This window comes from Cololabis saira, chromosome 14, assembly GCF_033807715.1.
Source record: "Cololabis saira isolate AMF1-May2022 chromosome 14, fColSai1.1, whole genome shotgun sequence".
NCBI lineage: Eukaryota > Metazoa > Chordata > Actinopteri > Beloniformes > Belonidae > Cololabis > Cololabis saira.
The window spans coordinates 31,918,508-31,938,896 of NC_084600.1; the positions used below are offsets into that span (position 1 = coordinate 31,918,508).

Sequence of the window (20,389 nt, forward strand, 5' to 3'; positions counted from 1 at the left end):
ACAATGTTCGAACCTGGCCAATAAAGATGATTCTGATTCTGATTCTGATTCTGACATCAATGTCAGTTACGTGTATTGAATGGCTGGATGACAACTAAAAGCATAATTTGACAAGCTTTTCTGTGTTATTTTGGGGGGAGGGAAAACTTTGCTTCATGGATTGCAGATAAATTACTGTAATCTGGTGCAATGCATCTTAATGTAAGCGATTTGTTAATACTCTCTTACATTGGACAATTATAAATGATGGTTTTCAGTTAAATATTTTATGATCCAGATCTATTTACATCTGTAGTACGATGCTGCAGACGTTTATCAGTCTGTGGTCAGTGTGTTTTATGCTGCGCTGGGGAGGAATCACACACAAATACAGTCTTATGTATTTAAATGATGAATGTGACAATAAGAGCAAGTGTCTGACTGTGAGAACAAGTAAAATAATTAAAAGACAATGTATGAAGGCTCTTAAATCACAGAAAAATATGTTTGGCATTACGGAAGAACAATTTTATTTAACAGACTGTATTCCAGCATTAGGACAGCAGAACAAAGGTGGGACTACGAAATGTCTTACATTTCTTACAGTGGAACACCAGCTCCTTTTACACACTTACAGAGAATATGAGCATATATTTTATTAGAATACTCTGAAAAGTGCCTGACGCCATTTCCTGCTAAGGGGCAGGATGGACCCTAAAACCTTTAATATTTAATCAGTCTAGTGTTTGACCAACTGACTTCTCCAAAGGGGAACAATTTGAAAAAAAGAGGCGTATCTGGTGTAAAAGTTGGCTTTATTACAATATCCTCTAGCAATATCCTCTGTGCACATCAAACAAACAAGTGGGAAACAGAAAGAGGAGTGAGAAAAAGTAATCTAGCATCCGAGCATTCACTATCTTAATGTCTTTATATTCATCAATGGCAACAAAATAAAAGTGTCAATTAAATATATACGCCATTACAAAGTATTAATCTACACTGTGTGCACAATTTATTAGGCAAGTTGTATTTTTTAGGTTTAATTTTATTATTTAACAACTGCAGTGCTCTCAGTAAATCCGAAATGTTAATAATAATCAAGGTGAGGTCTGACATGCTTTTTTTTACATTTATTATTGTATGTAAAACAGTGATCATACCATGGTATGATGATGACTAGTTGTGTTAGTGGAGCAGGAAAATAAATGATATTTCTATTTGCAGATCAAGGATGAGAGGGAGCAGGATCCTCGTCTTCCCAAGGACTATCTGCGGAAACTGACTTTAATAATCTGTTGATTTTTGTCTGTTCAAATAAATTGAATTGAATTGAAATGACTAGAAATCTTGGGCTGGAGAACCTGGGACCTGTGAGGGAGAAACACACATTCAAATACATCCACTGTACTCTGATAAAAGAAAAGCAAGACAAGCAGATGATGACATATGCTTTTAAATCAAAAAGTGACTCAGCAAAGGGTCACTTTGTTCCCATTCCTAGAGGTGGAGAAGGCATCGCTTTAGGAACAGCAAACCCTGCAAGAAGAAAACATGACTCACATACACAACTAAGAAAAGGAACAGCCACAACATTATTTTGCTGCTCATGTAATTTATAGCTATCCCACTTGTGGAGTCTATTGACAGCAGAAACTTCACAAGGCTCGTTCAGGATTACCTTTAAAATAATTGAACTCAACGTCCCATATAAACATGTAATATTTATTTTAAATCAGAGGTTAACAATATAATTAATTCAGTGGTAACCGGTGATCTACTGCGTGTTTAAACTAATGTTTTGGCATATTAAATGTATGAATTGAAAAATTGAAAAAAAAAATCATATCTAACATAAAAAGCGCCTCCGATATAATAACTACATATAATGACTTAAAATTGGTCGGTATTTCATCGCCTCTTGTGGAACTCCAGAGGGCTCCATAACCCGGAAAAGCGGTCCTATGGAAGTGTCGCCACTCTGTTTTATCCACTGCTCTGGTCCAAAGGACTTCTTTTTCTTCTTCTTCTTCTCAGTTTTATTGGCGAATCGCAAATAACTTTACGGTGCATACCGCCACGTACTGTACAAGAGCGTAAAATCATTTCATTTAGCCTGTTTTAAATTCTATTTATCAGCCTAGTGTCTTTTAAGAAATTAATCAGTGCCTTTCTGGTGATTTCAACCCCTTCTCCCTCTGTTCCCAGTATCCCCCTCAAATTCTACTCCTGCCTCTCTGACTTTTTCCTGTAGCCTTTCTCTTTCTATTTCATATCTGTTACAATACATTAGAATATGTTCACTGTTTTCTTTTGCTCCACAGTTCTCACACTTATCACTATCCCTTTTTCCCACAACATACAAAGTGCCATTTAATCCTGTGTGGTCCAGTCTGAGTCTTGTTATGACTATTTCCTCCCTTCTGTTCCTTTCTGTATAATTCTTGGTTATGATAGACTTTTGTATTTTGTGATATTCCTGTCCTTTCTGATCTTCCTCCCACCTTTTCTGCCATATTTCCATTCCTTTCTTCTTTATTATTCCTTTACCTTCTCCTTTTCCTAGTGGAACTGGTATTATTTCCTTTTGCAATGCCATTTTTGCTAATTTATCAGCACCCTCATTTCCTGTTACTCCCTCATGTGCTGGTACCCAACAGAACTGTACGTCTATGCCACATCTGTGTATTCTTAATAAACTATGATGAATATCTATGAGTAAATCTTCTCTGTAAGTTGTTGTTGATTGTATACTTTCCAATACAGCTATTGAATCTGTGCAACCACCACCATATCAGGACTAACCTCTTCCACCCACTATAACCCAATAAAGACTGCCACCATTTCTGCTGTATTTACTGATAGTTGATTAAATAATCTTTTGGAGATATTTACATCGAACTCAGGGATATATACACCTATTCCCACATAATCCTTTTGATTTTTTGACCCGTCTGTGTATATTTTCAGGTAGTTGTAATAACTATTTCTCACACTCGCTTTGACTCCTACTTCCTTCATTCTCCATTCTTTTTTCTGTTCCAGTACGTTCATGTCTATCTTTGCTTCTGGGAAGAGCCAAGGAGGTATATTACTCATCGGTGTGTACTTAGTGAATTCTAATGTCTCCATTCCATATGTTCTCAGTCTTCCATCCCTTGACCACCCAAACCAATGTCTCTGGAATTTAGAGTATTCCCAACAGTCCTTTATTGTCATTGTTGCAAGGTTTTCTTCCCCACTCCCTTTTAATCTTACCCAGTATGTAAGTGTCAGTTTTTCCCTTCTTAAGTCCAGTGGTGTCTCTCCTGCTTCTACTAATATTGCGTTAGTGGGGGTTGACCTAATAGCTCCTATGCATATTCTCAGTGCTCTATACTGCAGTCTGTCTACTTTTTGTAATGACGTCTTTGCTGCTGCTCCGTATACTATACACCCATGGTCTGTTGTTGACCTCATAATTGCCCTGTATCAAAGGACTTCCTTATGAGACCCCTACAAAATAAAAGTAATCGGGAATTCGAGATCTGTTCATCATTCAACAGTGGTTTCATCGGATCTCGTGACTGATGTACTTTAAAAAAAAAAAAATCGGTGTTGATAAATAAATAGGGGAAAGAGTAGCGGAGCTACAAAGTGGAGGTGAAAGTAAGGTTCATCGTACAGGATAGATTATTACAAATTGAAAGTAAATTTGTAATAATCTTAAATTTGTAATAATCCTCTTCTAAAGACACTTCTGTGGAGCTGCACCATAGTTGTTCATAAGGGTGCTTGTTAATCAAATGTCAAATATTTGATCTGCTTTACGTCTGGATTTATTCTGATTTTAATTACCAAACATGAAACCCAAAAGGAACTCCTGTAGAGCACTTCTCTGAAATTATTCTTCTTTAAAAGGAACTACCAGCATAAACGAGTCGACCATCTTCAAGTTTCCACCACATACACTTTATTGACAAGGAACGTTCATTACAAGGTTTTTGATCAATTTACATTGTTCCACATTACCACACAGAACCCACTCCTATATCTATTTTACTTCAGAAAACAGCAGGAGGAAATACCAACTGAACTGATGGAAGATGACAAGAAGAAAAAAAAAAAGCAACCAATCTGATATGTTGTCTCACAGCAAAAATGTGAAGTTTGAACCAAAGCAGTTCAGAATTTGGTCGCTTTCACTAAGTTCAGAAGATTGCCACATTTCATTCAACATCAACAAACACATTTAAATTCAAAATAAATTATTCCAGGCGACTCCTAACCCCACCCATTTATTGTACGTTGATAATCAAAGTGTCCAGGAACAAGTGGTAGCTCAGTCTGAAGGTGGACTTTCTCAGGACAGCGAGTTGTTGGGGTCGTCGGTCAGGCCGTGGCGCCCCAGCCCTTTATGTCACCATGTACTCCTGCCGCTTATTGAGGCGCACCTGGCAGAGCGAGATGGCGCCCACCACCACGTAGATGCCGGCGGCGATGAAGCAGTTGATACCCACCTGGTTGTAGAGGCGGTAGATGTTCCCGGGAGGGGATTTGCTGTGGAGGAGATCAGAGGGTTGTTACCAACACAGCTGACGCTGGTTTTTAAATTATTTTTTCTTTAAAAAGGAGCTGTATGTAAGAGCAATAATAAAACGAATCATAAAATGACCCCCATATTAGGGATGGGCGGTATGGACTAAAACATGTATCACGATAATTTCTGGCATTTATCCCAATAACGATAAAAATGACGATAAAAAAAATACCAATTCAACTCCACCTTTTTAACTATAAATCAATCTCGCTCTCAGATCCGCCACGTTTGTTACACAAAAACGTCATCAACAGGAATTTATCTTTCTTGCTCATTTCCTTCTTTCAGGCTCATTTTATTCTTTTTTTTTTTTTCAAGCTCATTTCTTTCTCTTTCAGGCTCAGCTCATTTCTTTCTTTCTTTCTTTCTTTCTTTCTTTCTTTCTTTCTTTCTTTCTTTCTTTCTTTCTTTCTTTCTTTCTTTCTTTCTTTCTTTCTTTCTTTCTTTCTTTCTTTCTTTCTTTCTTTCTTTCGCGTCGATTTAATGCAGAACCATAAATCAGCTTTACACAAAAACATCATCAACAGGAATTTATCGTTTTTACCGTAAGATGACAAATTCTTATCGTGGGGAATTTTTTTGACGGTTTATCGTGAACGGTAAAATATCGCCCATTCCTACCCCATATGTCAACAGACATTTAAAAATCATATTCATTTCAAATACTTATGTCACTGACAACAGCACTCAAGCCAGGATATTCCAGTTTAAAAAGAGTTGCAGCCCTCAACTGATGTTGATGTTGTCATTTTTTGTTTTGGCCTGAAGCTCCACCCTCCACCTATCTCCCAATCACCAAGTCAGTATTGTTTCTGAAGCTCCACCCTCCACCTATCTCCCAATCACCAAGTCAGTATTGTTTCTGAAGCTCCACCCTCCACCTATCTCCCAATCACCAAGTCAGTATTGTTTCTGAAGCTCCACCCTCCACCTATCTCCCAATCACCAAGTCAGTATTGTTTCGGCATCCGGGTTGCCAGCTCGGCTCTAATTATCGCAGCCATGGCAGCCTACGTTCCTGCTGCATTCTGCAGCCTACCTGGCAACCTCTGGTCGGGGGAGGAGGGGGAGGGTACACGCCGCTCAACAATATTTGGAAAGTGACTGCAGTACCAGTTTTGGCCATTTCTTACAGACGGCTCCTTTAATAATAATAATACAAAAAAAAAAAAAATCAAGACTAGAAACTACAGCCAAAATGTTGTTACTCGTTTTCAAACTGCACAATTTTAATCTAGATTTTCCAGCCAAGCTCGGAGGGCAGACGCAAATCAGTGGTTGATCTCCTGTTGGGACTTGATTGTTATGTGTGAATGGCTCAAAGACAAAACGCTGGATATTTAACATGATTTAAAACTAAAAAACTTTCAGAGTTGCTGATTGTTCGGCTGTTCACATTACATGATTCACTGTGATCAGATGAGGAAGTCATTGTGCTGTTCACACTTTGCGTCTGCTCTAGCCGGCTGCTCTCTCATTGGCTGTAGTTTCAATGGGGCGTGACCTGCCGGCTGTAGATATTTGCTATGTTGGACATTCATCATCACTGCCACTGGCTTGGTGTTGTGTCAGCAAATGTCTGAGATAAACGGGCAACCACCGGCCAACCAACCAGTCTGCAAATAATGCAAGTGCACTTTCCGTCTGTCTGTCTGTCCGTCCAAGTGTTGAAGACAGAGTAGCACCTGTTTTCACTGTTTTTTCTTGATCTGAACCAGTGGTTTCTTCATAATTATCTGGATAAAACCAATAACTGGTTCTAAATCGCCCCTTGGTCCATTTCTACTTCACAAGAACTGTTTGCTGCAACTTAAAGACGCTTTTATGAGCTTCATCATCAAAGCAAACCTTTAACAACACAGACACTTCCTGGTTCGAGTTCATGACAGAAACCTACGTGACTGATATCTGGTTTGGTTCTTTAAATTAGCTAAAAAAGAGCTCAGATTCAGTAGAAGTCAGAGTTCTGATGGTGAATGTTAACGTTTGTTCCAATAGGAAGGAGTCTGAGTGGAGCCTTTGTTTGAGGTGACTTACTCGTTGCGTATGTCCTCCTCGGTGAACGGCACGTCCTCGATCAGCACAGCTGACTTGGCGCTGAAGAAGATCCCCAACATGGCCTGAAACAGTCAACGACAGGGTCAGACAGGGCTGAGGGTTGAGCTAGAAACCTTTGGCTAGCCTCAATAGAGCCGTAACAACACTTTAATAACGTGAAACTAACTTGCAGCTGTTCTACCACACGTCTGATGTTTATGCTCTGCCTCTTTCGGCCAGTCGCATGTCTTGCTGGTAAACATCTGGCTAATTTAACAGATATTAATTGTGATACCACAACATGTATAGTTTCAATATCCTTCTGATGATTAATAAACCTACGTTTGGTTGGATGCACCACTAGGTGCCTAGCACTGGTTAGCCGCTAGCTGAGTTCCTTTTCAGTGACTCGAGACTTTTAGGTTTTCCCTCCTTTTAGAGAAGGAATTCAGTTTGTTTTTCCGATTGTCTTCAAATGTAACTCTGTTCAACAGAAGTCTTTTTGGTGCAGTTCCTCGACCGGCCGCCAGAGACAGCAGAACCAATTTGACTTCCACTCACTTCTGTGTGAAAATGTCCAACTTTAGAACAGAAATTAACATATTTACAACCTGGTTCAAAAACTTCGATCATTTGATTTCACAGCCATGACAACTCTGAGGGGAGGGATTTTTTTTTTTTTGTACCACGTCAGGAGAGTCTATGTCAATTAATACATTGATTTCTAATGTGATTGATTGACAATTGGTTCAGCCAATGGCCAGCCGTGATCACTCCCTCATCAGTAATTCTCATACTGCGCTTAGCAAAGCAACAACACGGCGGTCATTTTTGACTTCACCATCGAGTCAACATGTTAAATTCCTGCTGGAAACGTCTGACTGCATCTCTGCAGTTATTTGGTGGCGTTGGACTGAAGAAGCTGGGAGCAAAGCTAACTTTGACAGTTGCCCATGACAGCTTGGTGAGCAAAATGTTTAAGGAAACTGTGTGTAGACAGCATTGGACAGCATTCAGATGACCAACAACCTCATAAGTGAGTCAGAATCACAGACTCAAGCGTCAAACGTCTGAGATGATTAATGAGTCCTAATCACCTAAAAAACAGATCAGAAGCTTCTCGCGTGCCATCTACAACAGTCTGAGGAGCACTGAGAACATCTTCAACAATATTAAATTAAAAAATGAGGCTGTGACAGCATATCTGACAAGGTTTGTTTTTTGGTATCTGTCAGAGTCACGTGATGACTCCAACGGGACTCTAATATTTGAAACAACACCTGCAGCTTGTTCTTTTTACAGAAGCACAGGGTTTGTCTTTCATTCAAGACTCAACACACAACACTGGATGAGTTACTCAGCTCAAAGCTTGAGGAAGACGGCGATGAGGGGTCTGCCTACATTTATAGCTACTGCAAAAAACTGCCACCCTTCCTCCTCCTTGACTCAATGTCTGGGGCAGAAGTTAAAATAACTCCAGTCAGGTGTTAGGAGCTCTGAGAAGGCGGAGGTCTCACCATCATTCAGCAACATCTCTGTTAATCGTTTAGTGAGGGTTTGAACACTACAGTTTAAGCCCAAAGATAACTTTCCACAGAGCCCCTCAAAAAACTGGAAACAACCAGTACTGGAGATGAGGGGGGATGAGATCCCCCTGAAATAAAAACGGTCCAAATCATCCCCCCTGTAAAACTGCCATCCCCCCTTTCCATCCCTTATGTAATTTCATCAATGAATGTGGTTTTACTGCTATTTCAACATTTAGAGTCATCACCAGAAAAATAACTTATTTGACCATTTTCACCTGTTTCAAGTAAATTTTCACTTGAAATAAGTAGAAAAATCTGCCAGTCGAACAAGATTTATCTTCTTATTCCAAGCAAAAAAATCTTGTTCCACTGGCAGATTTGTCTGCTAATTTTAAGTGAAAATCTACTTGAAACAGGTGAAAATTGTTGTTTTTTCCAGTGATGAGTCTTGTTTTAAGTGTAATGAGATTTATTTACTAAAATGAGACATTTTAACTAGAAATAAGACAAATATTCTTGTTAAGATTTTGAGTTTTTGCAGTGATCCATTTTACTTATCCTGTGAAGGACAGAGTCATATTGATAAGTTCAGAAAACTGTTTTTTATTGTTGTGTTTTGATGTATTTGATGTAAGCCCAGTGGATATTTAAAGCTTACAGAAGGCTGCATTTAACTGCTGCTATGTCATTCCTGCAGTGTTTCTGCAGGTGTTTTGGTCAGTGCTATTATTTTATTATATTTATTTATTATATTATTAGTAATCAGTACAAATTATCTGTCCCCATATGATAAAATCCACCACCCCCCCTTATTTTATTTTACAACTTGAGTAGTACTGACAACAACACTGCACATTACTGAAATAAGCCTGAAAACACAAACCAGACCCAACATCATTCTGATATTTAAATACTTAGGTGATGGGGAATTATATTCCCGTTAAGAAATTAAATTATGAGAGAGAAGGAAGAAAAAAACGACTTCCTCCTCTGAAACATCACATGAGAGAACTAAGGTCACATGACTGCTTAAAGAGGACCATCTGCCTCTTCATCCAACAAACACACACATTATATATATATATATATATATATATATATATATATATATATATATATATATATATATATATATAAATATATATATATACACACACACACACACACATACGTCGATACATATACGTGTGTGTAAGAAAGTGATTTGGCAAAAATCCAGCATTTAGCCATGTCCATCCCTGCATGACAGTTCAGCTCGGCCTGCGAGGGCTCCGTCTATCCACTGGAGACTTTTCAGCGTACAGTATTACAGATACCACGCGACACATACGTGTCTTTTGTAAGTGTCCCAAACTGTAACCGTTTTTGCGCACACATACACTCACGATAAACTAAAGCCCCCCCAGTGAACAGTGTTGAATCTCTCCGGGAATTAGTCGGCTCCCCGTGTCGGGGATCCAGGGACTCACCAGCATGATGACTCCCCAGATGCTGATCACGATCCCGCATGCGGCCATCTTCGGCCCGCAGAAGAGTAGCGACGGCATGTCTGCGTTCACCGATCGATCAGAGGCTGATATTGTGTTTGGTCCGTTAAAACAGCTCAAGAACGATCCATCTGAGGACGGCACGCCGCAGTCAGCTGATCCTGATGCTCGGCTTTACTCGGCTTCACCCGGCTTTACTCGGCTTCACTCGGCTTTACTCGGCTTCACTCGGCTTTACTCGGCTGCTGCTTCTTCTTCTTCTTTTAGGAGTTTAATGGCGGCTGGCACCAACTTAAAGGTGCATTTACCGCCACCTACCGGACTGGATGGTGGAACATTGACAGTTATAGACCAAATAAGGTCGACAATAGACCAAAAAACCAAACAAATAAAATAAAACAAAACCTAAATCCTCTCCATTAACCCTGTTCTTTTAAGGAATTTCCTTACATGCTTTCTAATGTATTCTGTCCTTTCCAACAAGTTACCTGTCATAAAACCTATTTTTCCCCTACTCAATTCTGCCTTTAATACTCTCCTCTCCCTCTCATACTCCTTACATTCCATCATAACATGCTCTACTTTGCCTATTTTTAAAACTAAGCTAAAGACCCTTATGTTTACTTCTGCTTTTAACTGCTGCTAAACTGCAGCCCTTTTTATCGACTGTTAGCTTTTCTTATTTCTATTTTAATTTTATTTTTTAATCTTACTGTTTTTTTTGTGATCAAATGTTTTTATTTATTTTTCATGATTTTCGTATCAAAGGTGGCATCCACAATGATTTTAAACAAGCATTAACACATTCTCAGCCCCTTCCAAACCCACCCCTTGGACCTAAAAAGAAAGGAATAAATAAATAAATAAATAAATTGGTAATGCAGAAAAACAGATATACAAAGATAATAGAATAGATAATAAAACAAAGAACAAAATAAAACAAAGGCAAAACATAATATCAAAAACTGGACAAGGATAGCTGCAAACAAGGTAATCTATGTCAATTTTAAATACATCTTTCGAGTTTGGATTTTTTAATCTTACTGTTAATGTTTTTATTGTGTTCTGTATGATGTTGATTGTAATTCAAGAAGCCTATTTGAACGTTTTTATGTAAAGCACTTTGAGTTGCTTTGTGCACGAATTGTGCTATACAAATAAATCTGACTTTAGGGGAAGAGACTGAACCGACTGGTCAGGAGGGCTGGCTCGGTTCTTGGTTGTATCTGGACTCTGCCGAGGAGGTGGGTGAGAGGAGGATGCTGGTCAAGCTGAACTCCATCATGGACAACCCTCTCACCCCCTACATGACACTGTGGGAGCATCAGCAGCTCCTTCAGCCAAAGACTGCTCCACCCACTGCAAGAAGGAACTACCGCAGGTCCTTCATCCCCACAGCCATCAGACTCTATAATAACCAACTGTAGCCACCCATGTGCAATAAACCTGTCTCTTTATATAACCAGTAAATACCTCAAATACCTCAAGTATTTTTGAAAATATTTGTAATTTTTTTGTAAATATTATCCATTTTTTTTTGGTGTTTACTATTTTTTTCTCTCTTGAACACTCTTTTTCTACTTTTTATATTGCTCTTTTTATTATTTAACTACTTATTGGTTTCTATTTTAAATTTTTTGTATAAAGTGTGTGTGTGTTTTGGCTGCTGCACGACTGAATTTCTCCTCTGGGAGATAAATAAAGTCTTCTATTCTATTCTATTCTTGACTCGGCTTCACTCGGCTTCACTCGGCTTTACTCGGCTTCACTCGGAGACGTTCGGTAACTTCCGCAGCTGTGCGCATGCGTAACAGATGGCCGAAGCCCCGCCCCCCTCATGACACCGACCAATGGCGTTTGAGTTTGGAAGTCGCGCAACATTCCCCGCATCCTGCCTGCCACCTTTGTTGTGCGACAGTTATGTTTCTTTCTTTGTGAATATGTGATTTTTAAACCATTGATCATTTATTTACATCGTCCATTCGGTTGCGTGTCTTCGAGGCTTTAGAAACTCCTCTGAAGTTTCTATGGAAACGCGCTAACGGCGGCGAGCTAGCCAACGTTACAGACGCTAACTGTAGCTAGCAGCTAGCGGCGCTGTTTTGTTTTTTGTTGCATTAGAAAATAAAAAAAAAAACACTTCCAGAAAAATGACATCGGCGTCCGCTAAGGTAAGCATTCGTCTGATTGTGCGGGTTTTTACTGCGGGGTCTGGATCATGTGATTCAGCCGCCTGCAGAAGTCCGATCAGAAAAGTTTAGATTTGACTCAAACTCCGGCAGGACGAGTGATAAAGGCAGACTAAATCCTGCAGATCTTTAATACCAACGTGATCAAGATCTAGAGGGAACATCGGCATTAGCGGATCCAGAGTTATTTATTTTTGTGTGTGATCAACACACTTTTAGAAACCATCTGTTCAGACACCTGATCCTGCAACTCATTCAACCAAATTATGCGATTAAAACTTTATACCCCCTCTTTTAATATGATTATTTTAATTGTTTTTGTAAAAATAAAATAGTTATCTCATCATAGCTGCACTTACCATAATAAAAAAATCATCCTCTGATGGAGAAGGCATGAAACATTAAATATGAATTTACAAAAATTATCAAAACAATAATGAAACACAAAAAAACATGTAAGTAATAATAAGCACCCCCCTACTGCTTCCTTAGGATTGAAGATGGTAGATTTCAGCAAGGTGCTTTTAAGGCAAGGCAACGCAAGTTTATTTATATACTGTAGCACAATTCAACACAATGTAATTCAAAGTGCTTTACATTGACATTAAAAGCGGCAAGACATAATTAGACAGTAAATAACAAATACGATTGATAAGAAAAGAAGTAAAATAATAAAAAGCTCAAGTTGTTAAAAATAAGGGCAGTAGAGTCCAGCAGGTAAGTATTTAATTTAAGAGTACGCTTGAGTAAACAGTAATGTTTTTAGTCCTGATTTAAAGGATCTACAGTTGGAGCAGACCTCAGGTCTACAGGAAGTTTGTTCCACCGGTGAGGAGCAGAATAACTGAACGCTGCCTCACCTTGCTTGGTTCTTGTTCTTGGGAACCACAACAAACCAGATCCAGATGAACCTCAGGGGTCTGGGAGCTTCATAGGAACTAACAGATCCAGCATGTATTTCGGTCCAAGACCATTCAGTGCTTTGTAGACCAGCAGTAAGATTTTAAACTCTATCCTTTGACTCACTGGAAGCCAGTGTAGTGATTTCAGATTTAAGCAGGTGTGGAGACTCCTAGAAAGCAAATATTTTGACAGTTCACTTTTTATAGTATATAAAAGTGAAGAATATTCATGTGTGTTAACAGATTGCCAAAAGGGAACTAAGTCAGCATCAGTCAGTGCATTGGCACCGTCTCTTGACTTTAAATGTCAGCTTGGGATAACGTACAGCAGTTTTTCCCAACCCTGGTCCTCGAGCCCACCTTGTCCTACATGTTTTAGATGTTTCCCTGCACCAACACACCTGATTCTAATTAATGGTCCTAATTAGCTTGTCACCAAGGTCTGCACAACTCTGTTGATGACACACGTACTTTTATCACGGTGTGATGGTGCAGGGAAACATCTAAAACATGCAGGACAGGGGTGCCTCGAGGACCAGGGTTGGGAAACACTGACCTAGAGCACCAAAAAAGCCCACCGCCAAGCATGTAGGAAGTTTGTGTACGTTGTAGTGTACAACATTGAATTACCGTTGTGCCAGACCCAGTACTAGGATTCAGTTTCTTGGGGATTTCGGGACCCCCGAGTCCCCCCTCAGATCAGGGTTAATCACCTGGATCGGCAGGAATTCACGCGTCTACAGCAGAGATACATATCTCGGGAGGCGTGTGTCAGGCGCCGGAGGTCACGGCCGTAATCAGATAAAATGCAGCCAGCAGACCGCCTGAGTGACCAACACCTGCTGGTCTTCTTTGCAGGTCGGGGAGATCTTCTCAGCCGCCGGAGCCGCTTTCACCAAGCTGGGAGAGCTGACCATGCAGCTGCACCCGGTGTCGGATTCAAGCCCGGCAGGGTGAGACGCACACACACATACACACTCATCTTCCACAGGTATTCTCTCTCACCTGAGTGGAGGAACTACACTGAACCCGCTCACGTCAGACTTCAACTCAGAAGAAACACCTGAACCCACAGAACTGAGTGGATTCTGCCTCTTTTGTATCCGTTAAGCACCGTCTGAACGATCCAATCAGAACCTCAGATCCGATTTCTTTTCTCTGTCTCTGTACATGATCCCAGTAAACGACATCGGTCAGTCCAGTAACACCACAGCACTTCGGTTCCTGTTGGGTATGAGTCAAATACAAGCAGCACTTTTCCAGTCAACAACTTTTTCACCGTGGTGTTTATTCAACAAAAAAGAAACCAAAAATAAGCTGAGTACCCCCTCACTGTTTCATTTTAAGAGAATAAGTTTCATCCAGGTGTGCAGACCAGGCCCCACTGATCACGTTAAATGTTCAAGTCCATGACTGAACAATTACAGGGAGGAGGATTTGTCTGGAAGGATTTCCAGGAGAAAATCTCTTCTGTCTAAAAAGAACATGGAAGCAGGAGTGAGGTTTACAGAACTGGTCTCATCCGTCCATATGACATTGTCACAGAAGCCTGGTGGTTTGTTCAGAAGCACGGTGGTGGAGGGATGATGGTGTGGACCTGGACACCGTCAGTCATTGAGTGGACCATGAACTCCTGTAGACCGTCTTCTTGAGACATCCGTCTCACAGCTGAAGACTGGCCGAACTTGGTCACATGACAGGAAATTATGTCAAACACGTGGCTCCCCCTCTCTCTCTCTCTCTACACATTTCCTGTCAACATACTTTCAATAGAGGGCACTGGTGCCACAAAATCTAAAAAAATTAAATAAAATGCAATGATGAAAAGATTCTGGTGACAGATCAACACACCGTAACAGCAAACCGTAAGCCTTTTAAACAGAAATCCTTACATGGACGTCTGTGAAGTCAGCCGTGATCTGACGCTGTGTTCGTCCTCAGAGCCAAGTGGACGGAGACGGAGATTGAGATGCTGCGTTTGGCGGTTCGCCGCTTCGGAGACGACCTCAACAACATCAGCACTGTGATCAAAGAGCGCACCGTGTAAGTGTTGAAGGAACAGTTCACCATTTCAAGCATGTGTAACGTAGATCCACATGTTTAGAAAACCCCCACCAGTTTTATGTTTGAACAGTCATCTTGTCCCAGTAAAAGAACAGTCAAATCCAGGACCAGCTCAGAGGAAATGTACAGAGACAGACGAAGAACCCGGAGAGACACACGGAGCTGACGGCAAACCAACACTCCAACTTCTGGAAGTTTTGTAGAAATGTGAAAAGTTGCAGTTCCTCCACTGACCGCTAGGGTCCGGTTCCAGACCTGTGGTTTGCTGGGGTCTGGATCCGGACCCGCGGTTCCTGTACTGACCACTAGTAGTCCATGGACCAGGCCAGATATCAGTACCACTCAAGGTGACAAAACTTACTTATGATTTTTGAAAAGATCCATGTCTGTAGATGATATTTTGGTACGATAACCCTTCCTGAGTGGCAGCTGGATCAGAGTTATCAGCTCATGAAGTTCAGAAAATTACATTTCAGATGCTGGTGCATGTCCTGGTTTAGACTCATGTACAGGATATCTGTCAATGTGTCACAATATTGTCTTTGGTATCATTTTAAGCATTCATTCAAGCTAAGATGTGAATCTTTCTGACCAACATAGAGGTCACTGCAGCTCTTTAAACTATAAACAACACACATTTTCACCTAAATGATCTTTTATCCCTGTGTCATCTAGGAACAACAGAGACACAAAATACAAAAACTGGAATACTCATAGGAGCATAAGGATTCAGGAAATGTATCACATCTTAGCTTGAAATGCTTTAAAGGTCCCCTTTAAAATTATACCAAAGACAATATTGTGAAACATTGACAGATATCCTGTACATGAGTCTAAACCAGGATATGCAGCAGCATCTAAAATGTGATTTCTGAAGGGGTTGGGTAACTTCATGAGCTGATAACTCTGATACAGCTGCCTCTCAGGAAGGGTTATCGTACCAAAATATCAATAGCAAGTTTGGTCACCTTTAGTTGTACTGACAAGTGAAATTTTGGGCTCTGGGTCTGGATCCAGTGAGTTATTCTCCGTTTACATCTGTACCAGAAACAGTTTCAGTCTCCATAGTTACATTTCACCTCCATGACGACTGTTGGGGGAGTTATGTTTTACGTTTATCAGGCAAAATTATAAACACATTCATGGATAAATAACCAGGCATTTAGCAACTTGTTTTGTGTTTTTTGGTGTCATCACTTTAGCTATTGCTTATCTTGTGAGCGGTGAATAAAGAGATTACAGAGCATTAGCATTCTTGTATTAAAGATAATAGTAGAATTTGTTTGGTTTAATGAGCTGGGACCATGTGCAGCAGTTTTAGTCATGAAAGAAAATCTGAGCGTCTGATGTGTTCACCCTCCTGGAAGCTGATTGGCTGACAGTTGCTGTTGTTTCTCTGCAGAGCTCAGATCAAGACCACGGTGAAGAGGAAACTGTACGAGGACAGCAGAGTCCCCATCTCTGAGTCCCCGAAGAAGACCATCAAAAAGACAGCCGTCTCCATGACACCGGCTCCTGCTGCTCCTGCCATGATCACGGCCCCCACCACACAGGTTGTTGTGGCGACAGGGATGCAGAACAGCCCCTCCCTGGCGCCGCCCATCAAGAAACAGAAGACGGCAGGTGAGACAGAGCATGATGGAGCATGGGGCTGCAGGGTTCTAGACTCCGCAATCTGAATTCTCCTGGGGCTGCAGGGTCCTGTACCACCGTCTCCTGGACCATCCTCGTCTTTTCCTCCACAGATTTTACATTTACTTGTTTTGACTCATTACATTTCCAAACCAAACTTGTTTAAAAGGATGTCTTTCTCGTATTGATCTGGTCCTATGCAGATGTGACGCTGAGCGCTCTGAACGACTCGGACGTGAACAGCGACCTGGTAGACATCGAGGGACTGGGGGACGGTTCGTCCAACAAGAAGCTCAACTTTGACCAAGGTCAGTGTCGTTCAGAACAGATGGACGTCCGGTTGAACAACTAACATTCAAACAAAACATTGGAACATCTCAGAGGATTTTGGATGGATTTAATTTGTTAACGTTGTGCAGAGATGACATTGAACCGTCACCATGTAAACATGGATTGTAGTATCACAAAGGCTCTGTCTTGGCACTTTTCCACTAGTAACCTAGTCGGCTCTTCTCAACTCGGCCTAGTTTCTTTTCCATAACAATTCAGCCCCTGGAGCAGAAGTAGGAGCGAAGCTGCTGTTTGATTGTGTGATCTAAACGAAGAAGACAACAACACTAAAGATGTAGAACCTGGGGCCTGTACTACGAAGCGGGATTTGGGGTTAGCGAGGTAACTTCAGGTTTAACCCTGGGTTTTCAGGACTACGACGGTGGTTCACTTCTTAGCGGGGCACATCGCCATGGTAACTTATGCTGAACCGCTAACCTGCTCCGGAGCAGGTTATGTTCGAGATACAGATCGCCGGGTGTAAAAGCACCGCCCACTGACCAATCAGCTCTCTTGGAAAATGACATGCCCTTTCGAAGAGAAGCTTGGTGAAGTGGAGCTTGGTGCGCGGATCGTGAGAGGATCCCTCCGAAGAGAACGCGTATTCAGGGACCACCAAAACCCCTTTGCTTTCCCTGATGAGTACCTGTATGAACGATCCAAAAAAAAAAGGAAAAAAAGAAAAAAGAGGTGGAGGAGAAAATAAAAAATAAATCAATCAATGAATAAATAAAACAAATCATCACCCAAAATCCGATGTACAGTCAATCCAAAACTAATACCAATTAAATAAATAAATCAAGAAGAAATGAAAAAGAAGATGCATTTGTAAGGGGATAGCAAAAAAGGGATTTCCAATTTCGTCCCTCGAACATTCTGAGAAGTCACTTTAAAAAACTAAATACCCCCCTCCTGAAAAAATAAAAAATAAAATAAAATAAATAAAAAAACCCAATTCTTTGGTACAGCATCAGCACAAGTTATCGGTCAACAACAATAGTTATAGAACCAATATATACAGGACTGTCTCAGAAAATTAGAATATTGTGATTTTCTGTAATGCAAACACAAAAACAAAAAAAATGTCATACATTCTGGATTCATTACAAATCAACTGAAATATTGCAAGCCTTTTATTATTTTAATATTGCTGATCATGGTTTACAGTTTAAGATTAAGATTCCCAGAATATTCAAATATATGTTTATATCCCTATGAATTTACGCATTTATACAGTCAGCGATCTTTTGCCAGCTGTCTTTCCTGCATTTTGCAGCTGCAACTGTGTTGCTTTTTGCCTGTATTATATGCCTATACTCATCATATTTCCGTAAAATTATTGTTTGCTCTTCGCTACTGAAATAAGCGGCTCTGACAGCGGACTTCTCCATGCTTGCGATTGGTCATGCGCTGAAAACACTGCCCCTTTTATGTGCACGCGCTCATATCCAGATTGGAGAAACCTGGGTTGATATACCGAGTTGATAACCACCGTCGTGTGACCGCTTAGCGTGATTGCAATTGTCCCGCTTAGTGAATCTGGATAAGGAAAAGATATCCTGGATATGTTGAACTTGCTTCGTAGTACAGGCCCCTGGAGGAGATGATAGATGTGCTGCTGGGTCTGTGGCTTGTGTTCCATATCAAGTTAAAAATGAGAGAGAGAGAAGCTTCAAGCGGCGACGCCTTTAAATTTTTTTTGTTTGTCTCGGCGTTCTGAAAAATCACCTGGAGCTGTGAGCAGCTATGAAGTGACAGAGCTCCTGGTAGATCTGGTCGTTCCTTATCGCCCGTCTAGATCTCTTTTTAATTCTCTCCTCAGCACCAGGTTTATGAACATCTGCACCTCAGATTTGGATCATGAAACAGACTTTTGCGCTGCCATTGCCTGTCGAATAAAATAACAAGAAGCCGCCATCAGAGTGGTTCTTTCACTGATGTCACATCCTGACTCAGACGTCTGACTCCAACTCCCTGACCAATCTGTGGCCTGTAGTGTGGTGACGCCTGATTCAGCCCAACTCAGCCCGCTTAGAACCTCAGCAGAGTAGTTACAGAAAAAGTATCTACTCAGCACGGTAAGACCCCTGGTGGGAAAGAACCAAACTGAGTGGAGTGGAGTGGAGTAGTAGTACTAGTGGGTGCTAGTGGAAAAGTGCTGCTTTAATGCTACATAACACGCAGCATCATCTCGTGTGAATCAGTAGAACAGTCAGTTTATACGCAGATGACTCTGATTTATGTTCCAGATCAGCATCAAAGATCTTTTTAGTCAGATTTGGGTGCAGTGCGTTCTCAGCCAGAGCCCTCAGCGAAGCTTTTATATTCATGTTAATTAAATAGAGAACTCTCCGTTTATCGAGAGTTCTTTTAATGGTCGAACAAATAAAACAAGCTTCTCTGCAGTTTCTTGATACACAAAGCCTACTCGTCACTGCCCCTCTGGTGGATCTGTTGCTTAGCAACTATACAAATGTAAATGACGCACAGAGCTGTAGCTAGGGACGGACACAACATTTAAAAATGGACAGCTGTACAAATGTACAATAATGAAGCATAAACCAGCCTTCAGACCCACTCCTTTGTTCGATTCCAGGAAATGTTCTGAGGGTAAAAAAGGAAATCTGTGAACACCTTCCAATATTTCTCTGAAAAACATATTGGCCCCGTTATTTATTGGGCTATTCATTATAAATATGTATTTATTATAAATTGAGTCATTTATAGTTATTCTGACAGCCGAGCATCTGGATGATTCACCTTCCTGTTTTCCATCAGAACAGGTGAAGCCCGATCCGTCTTGGCTTGTTTCGGTTCTGATTCTGACTTGTCTCCCCAGAGAGCCTGAACCTGGATTCAAGCCTCATCATGAACTCCAGCGACCTGCCCCTGCTGTCCCGCTGACCGCTCTGGAGAAGCTCCTCCCCCCCTCCGCCGACAAACATGCTTTTATTTTGAAAGAAGACGCTCCGGCTGTTGCTTTGATTTCACACTGATGGAACTGAAACTAAAGCTCTTTTACTTTTTTTTTGTTTGTTTTTTAGAAAACTCGACCGACCAACATGAGGGAATTATTTCTCAGATTTGAGCAGAATTATGGTCTCATCAGTGACTTTTAGTTTTTGGAAACGCTTTTGTCATGAAGAAAAATGTGGATCTACGTGAAAAGATAATGATGTTGAGCTGAAATCGGATGATAAAGAAACTCCTCATATTAGTGACTCCTGCTTTTATTTCACTTTTTACTAATTTAAACCGTGGGCAGATTATCAATGTGTCACATCCGTTCAGACTACAAAAATAAACTTCCTGCTGTTCTTTGAAAAGCTGGGAAAGGTGTGTCTTCCAGAGATTTCTCGGCATCCAGTTAGAAATAAAACTGCATCCAGGGCATTGTTATGCGTTTTTTCCACATAAATCCACTTTTAAGAGCCTTGATTAGTTGTTTCCTGCCTGAGTTTCAGTTTCTCACATTGTTGAGGAGGAATTTTGGTCCATTTTTCTTTACAAGATCAGTTCTTGGTCTGCTCTGGAGATAGTTTTCAATTTAACAACCAGTAAGCCCTGCCCCTCAAACACAGATTAACCAATGGCTGTTGAGAATCAGTTCCACAGGGACCGGAACTCGGACATCTGCAGCTTTCAGCCTTACAGAAAAAAC

General features: G+C 40.8%; 2 protein-coding genes across 3 annotated transcripts; one reads left to right on the plus strand and one right to left on the minus strand.

Annotated features, from left to right (window-relative positions):
• Positions 1–3,908: 3,908 nt before the first annotated feature.
• rnasekb (ribonuclease, RNase K b) lies at positions 3,909–9,804 on the minus strand. The gene is made up of 3 exons (XM_061739142.1): positions 9,594–9,804; positions 6,596–6,678; positions 3,909–4,518 (listed from the first exon to the last, which is right to left on the minus strand). The coding sequence occupies exons 1-3, from the start codon at positions 9,669–9,671 to the stop codon at positions 4,374–4,376; spliced, it is 306 nt and encodes a 101-aa protein (XP_061595126.1). The 5' UTR covers positions 9,672–9,804; the 3' UTR covers positions 3,909–4,373.
• Positions 9,805–11,468: 1,664 nt separating this feature from the next.
• Positions 11,469–19,945, plus strand: c14h17orf49 (chromosome 14 C17orf49 homolog). 2 transcript variants are annotated; one of them, XM_061740416.1, is made up of 6 exons: positions 11,469–11,782; positions 13,561–13,655; positions 14,644–14,745; positions 16,169–16,389; positions 16,602–16,706; positions 19,568–19,945. In XM_061740416.1, the coding sequence occupies exons 1-6, from the start codon at positions 11,762–11,764 to the stop codon at positions 19,630–19,632; spliced, it is 609 nt and encodes a 202-aa protein (XP_061596400.1). In that variant the 5' UTR covers positions 11,469–11,761; the 3' UTR covers positions 19,633–19,945. The 2 variants fall into 2 exon arrangements, with proteins under 2 accessions (XP_061596400.1, XP_061596401.1); XM_061740417.1 differs by lacking the exon at positions 14,644–14,745.
• The last annotated feature ends 444 nt before the right edge of the window (positions 19,946–20,389 follow it).

What these genes read in the sequence shown, in the direction of transcription:
- c14h17orf49 (XM_061740416.1), top strand. Translation starts at nt 11,762, where the DNA reads ATGACATCGGCGTCCGCTAAG. An exon ending in TCGGATTCAAGCCCGGCAGG is followed by an intron (nt 13,656 to 14,643) that starts GTGAGACGCACA and finishes GTTCGTCCTCAG; the next exon opens with AGCCAAGTGGACGGAGACGG. An exon ending in GTGATCAAAGAGCGCACCGT is followed by an intron (nt 14,746 to 16,168) that starts GTAAGTGTTGAA and finishes GTTTCTCTGCAG; the next exon opens with AGCTCAGATCAAGACCACGG.
- rnasekb (XM_061739142.1), bottom strand. Translation starts at nt 9,671, where the DNA reads ATGCCGTCGCTACTCTTCTGCGGGCCGAAGATGGCCGCATGCGGGATC. An exon ending in TCTGGGGAGTCATCATGCTG is followed by an intron (nt 6,679 to 9,593) that starts GTGAGTCCCTGG and finishes TGACTGTTTCAG; the next exon opens with GCCATGTTGGGGATCTTCTT. An exon ending in GAGGAGGACATACGCAACGA is followed by an intron (nt 4,519 to 6,595) that starts GTAAGTCACCTC and finishes TCTCCTCCACAG; the next exon opens with CAAATCCCCTCCCGGGAACA.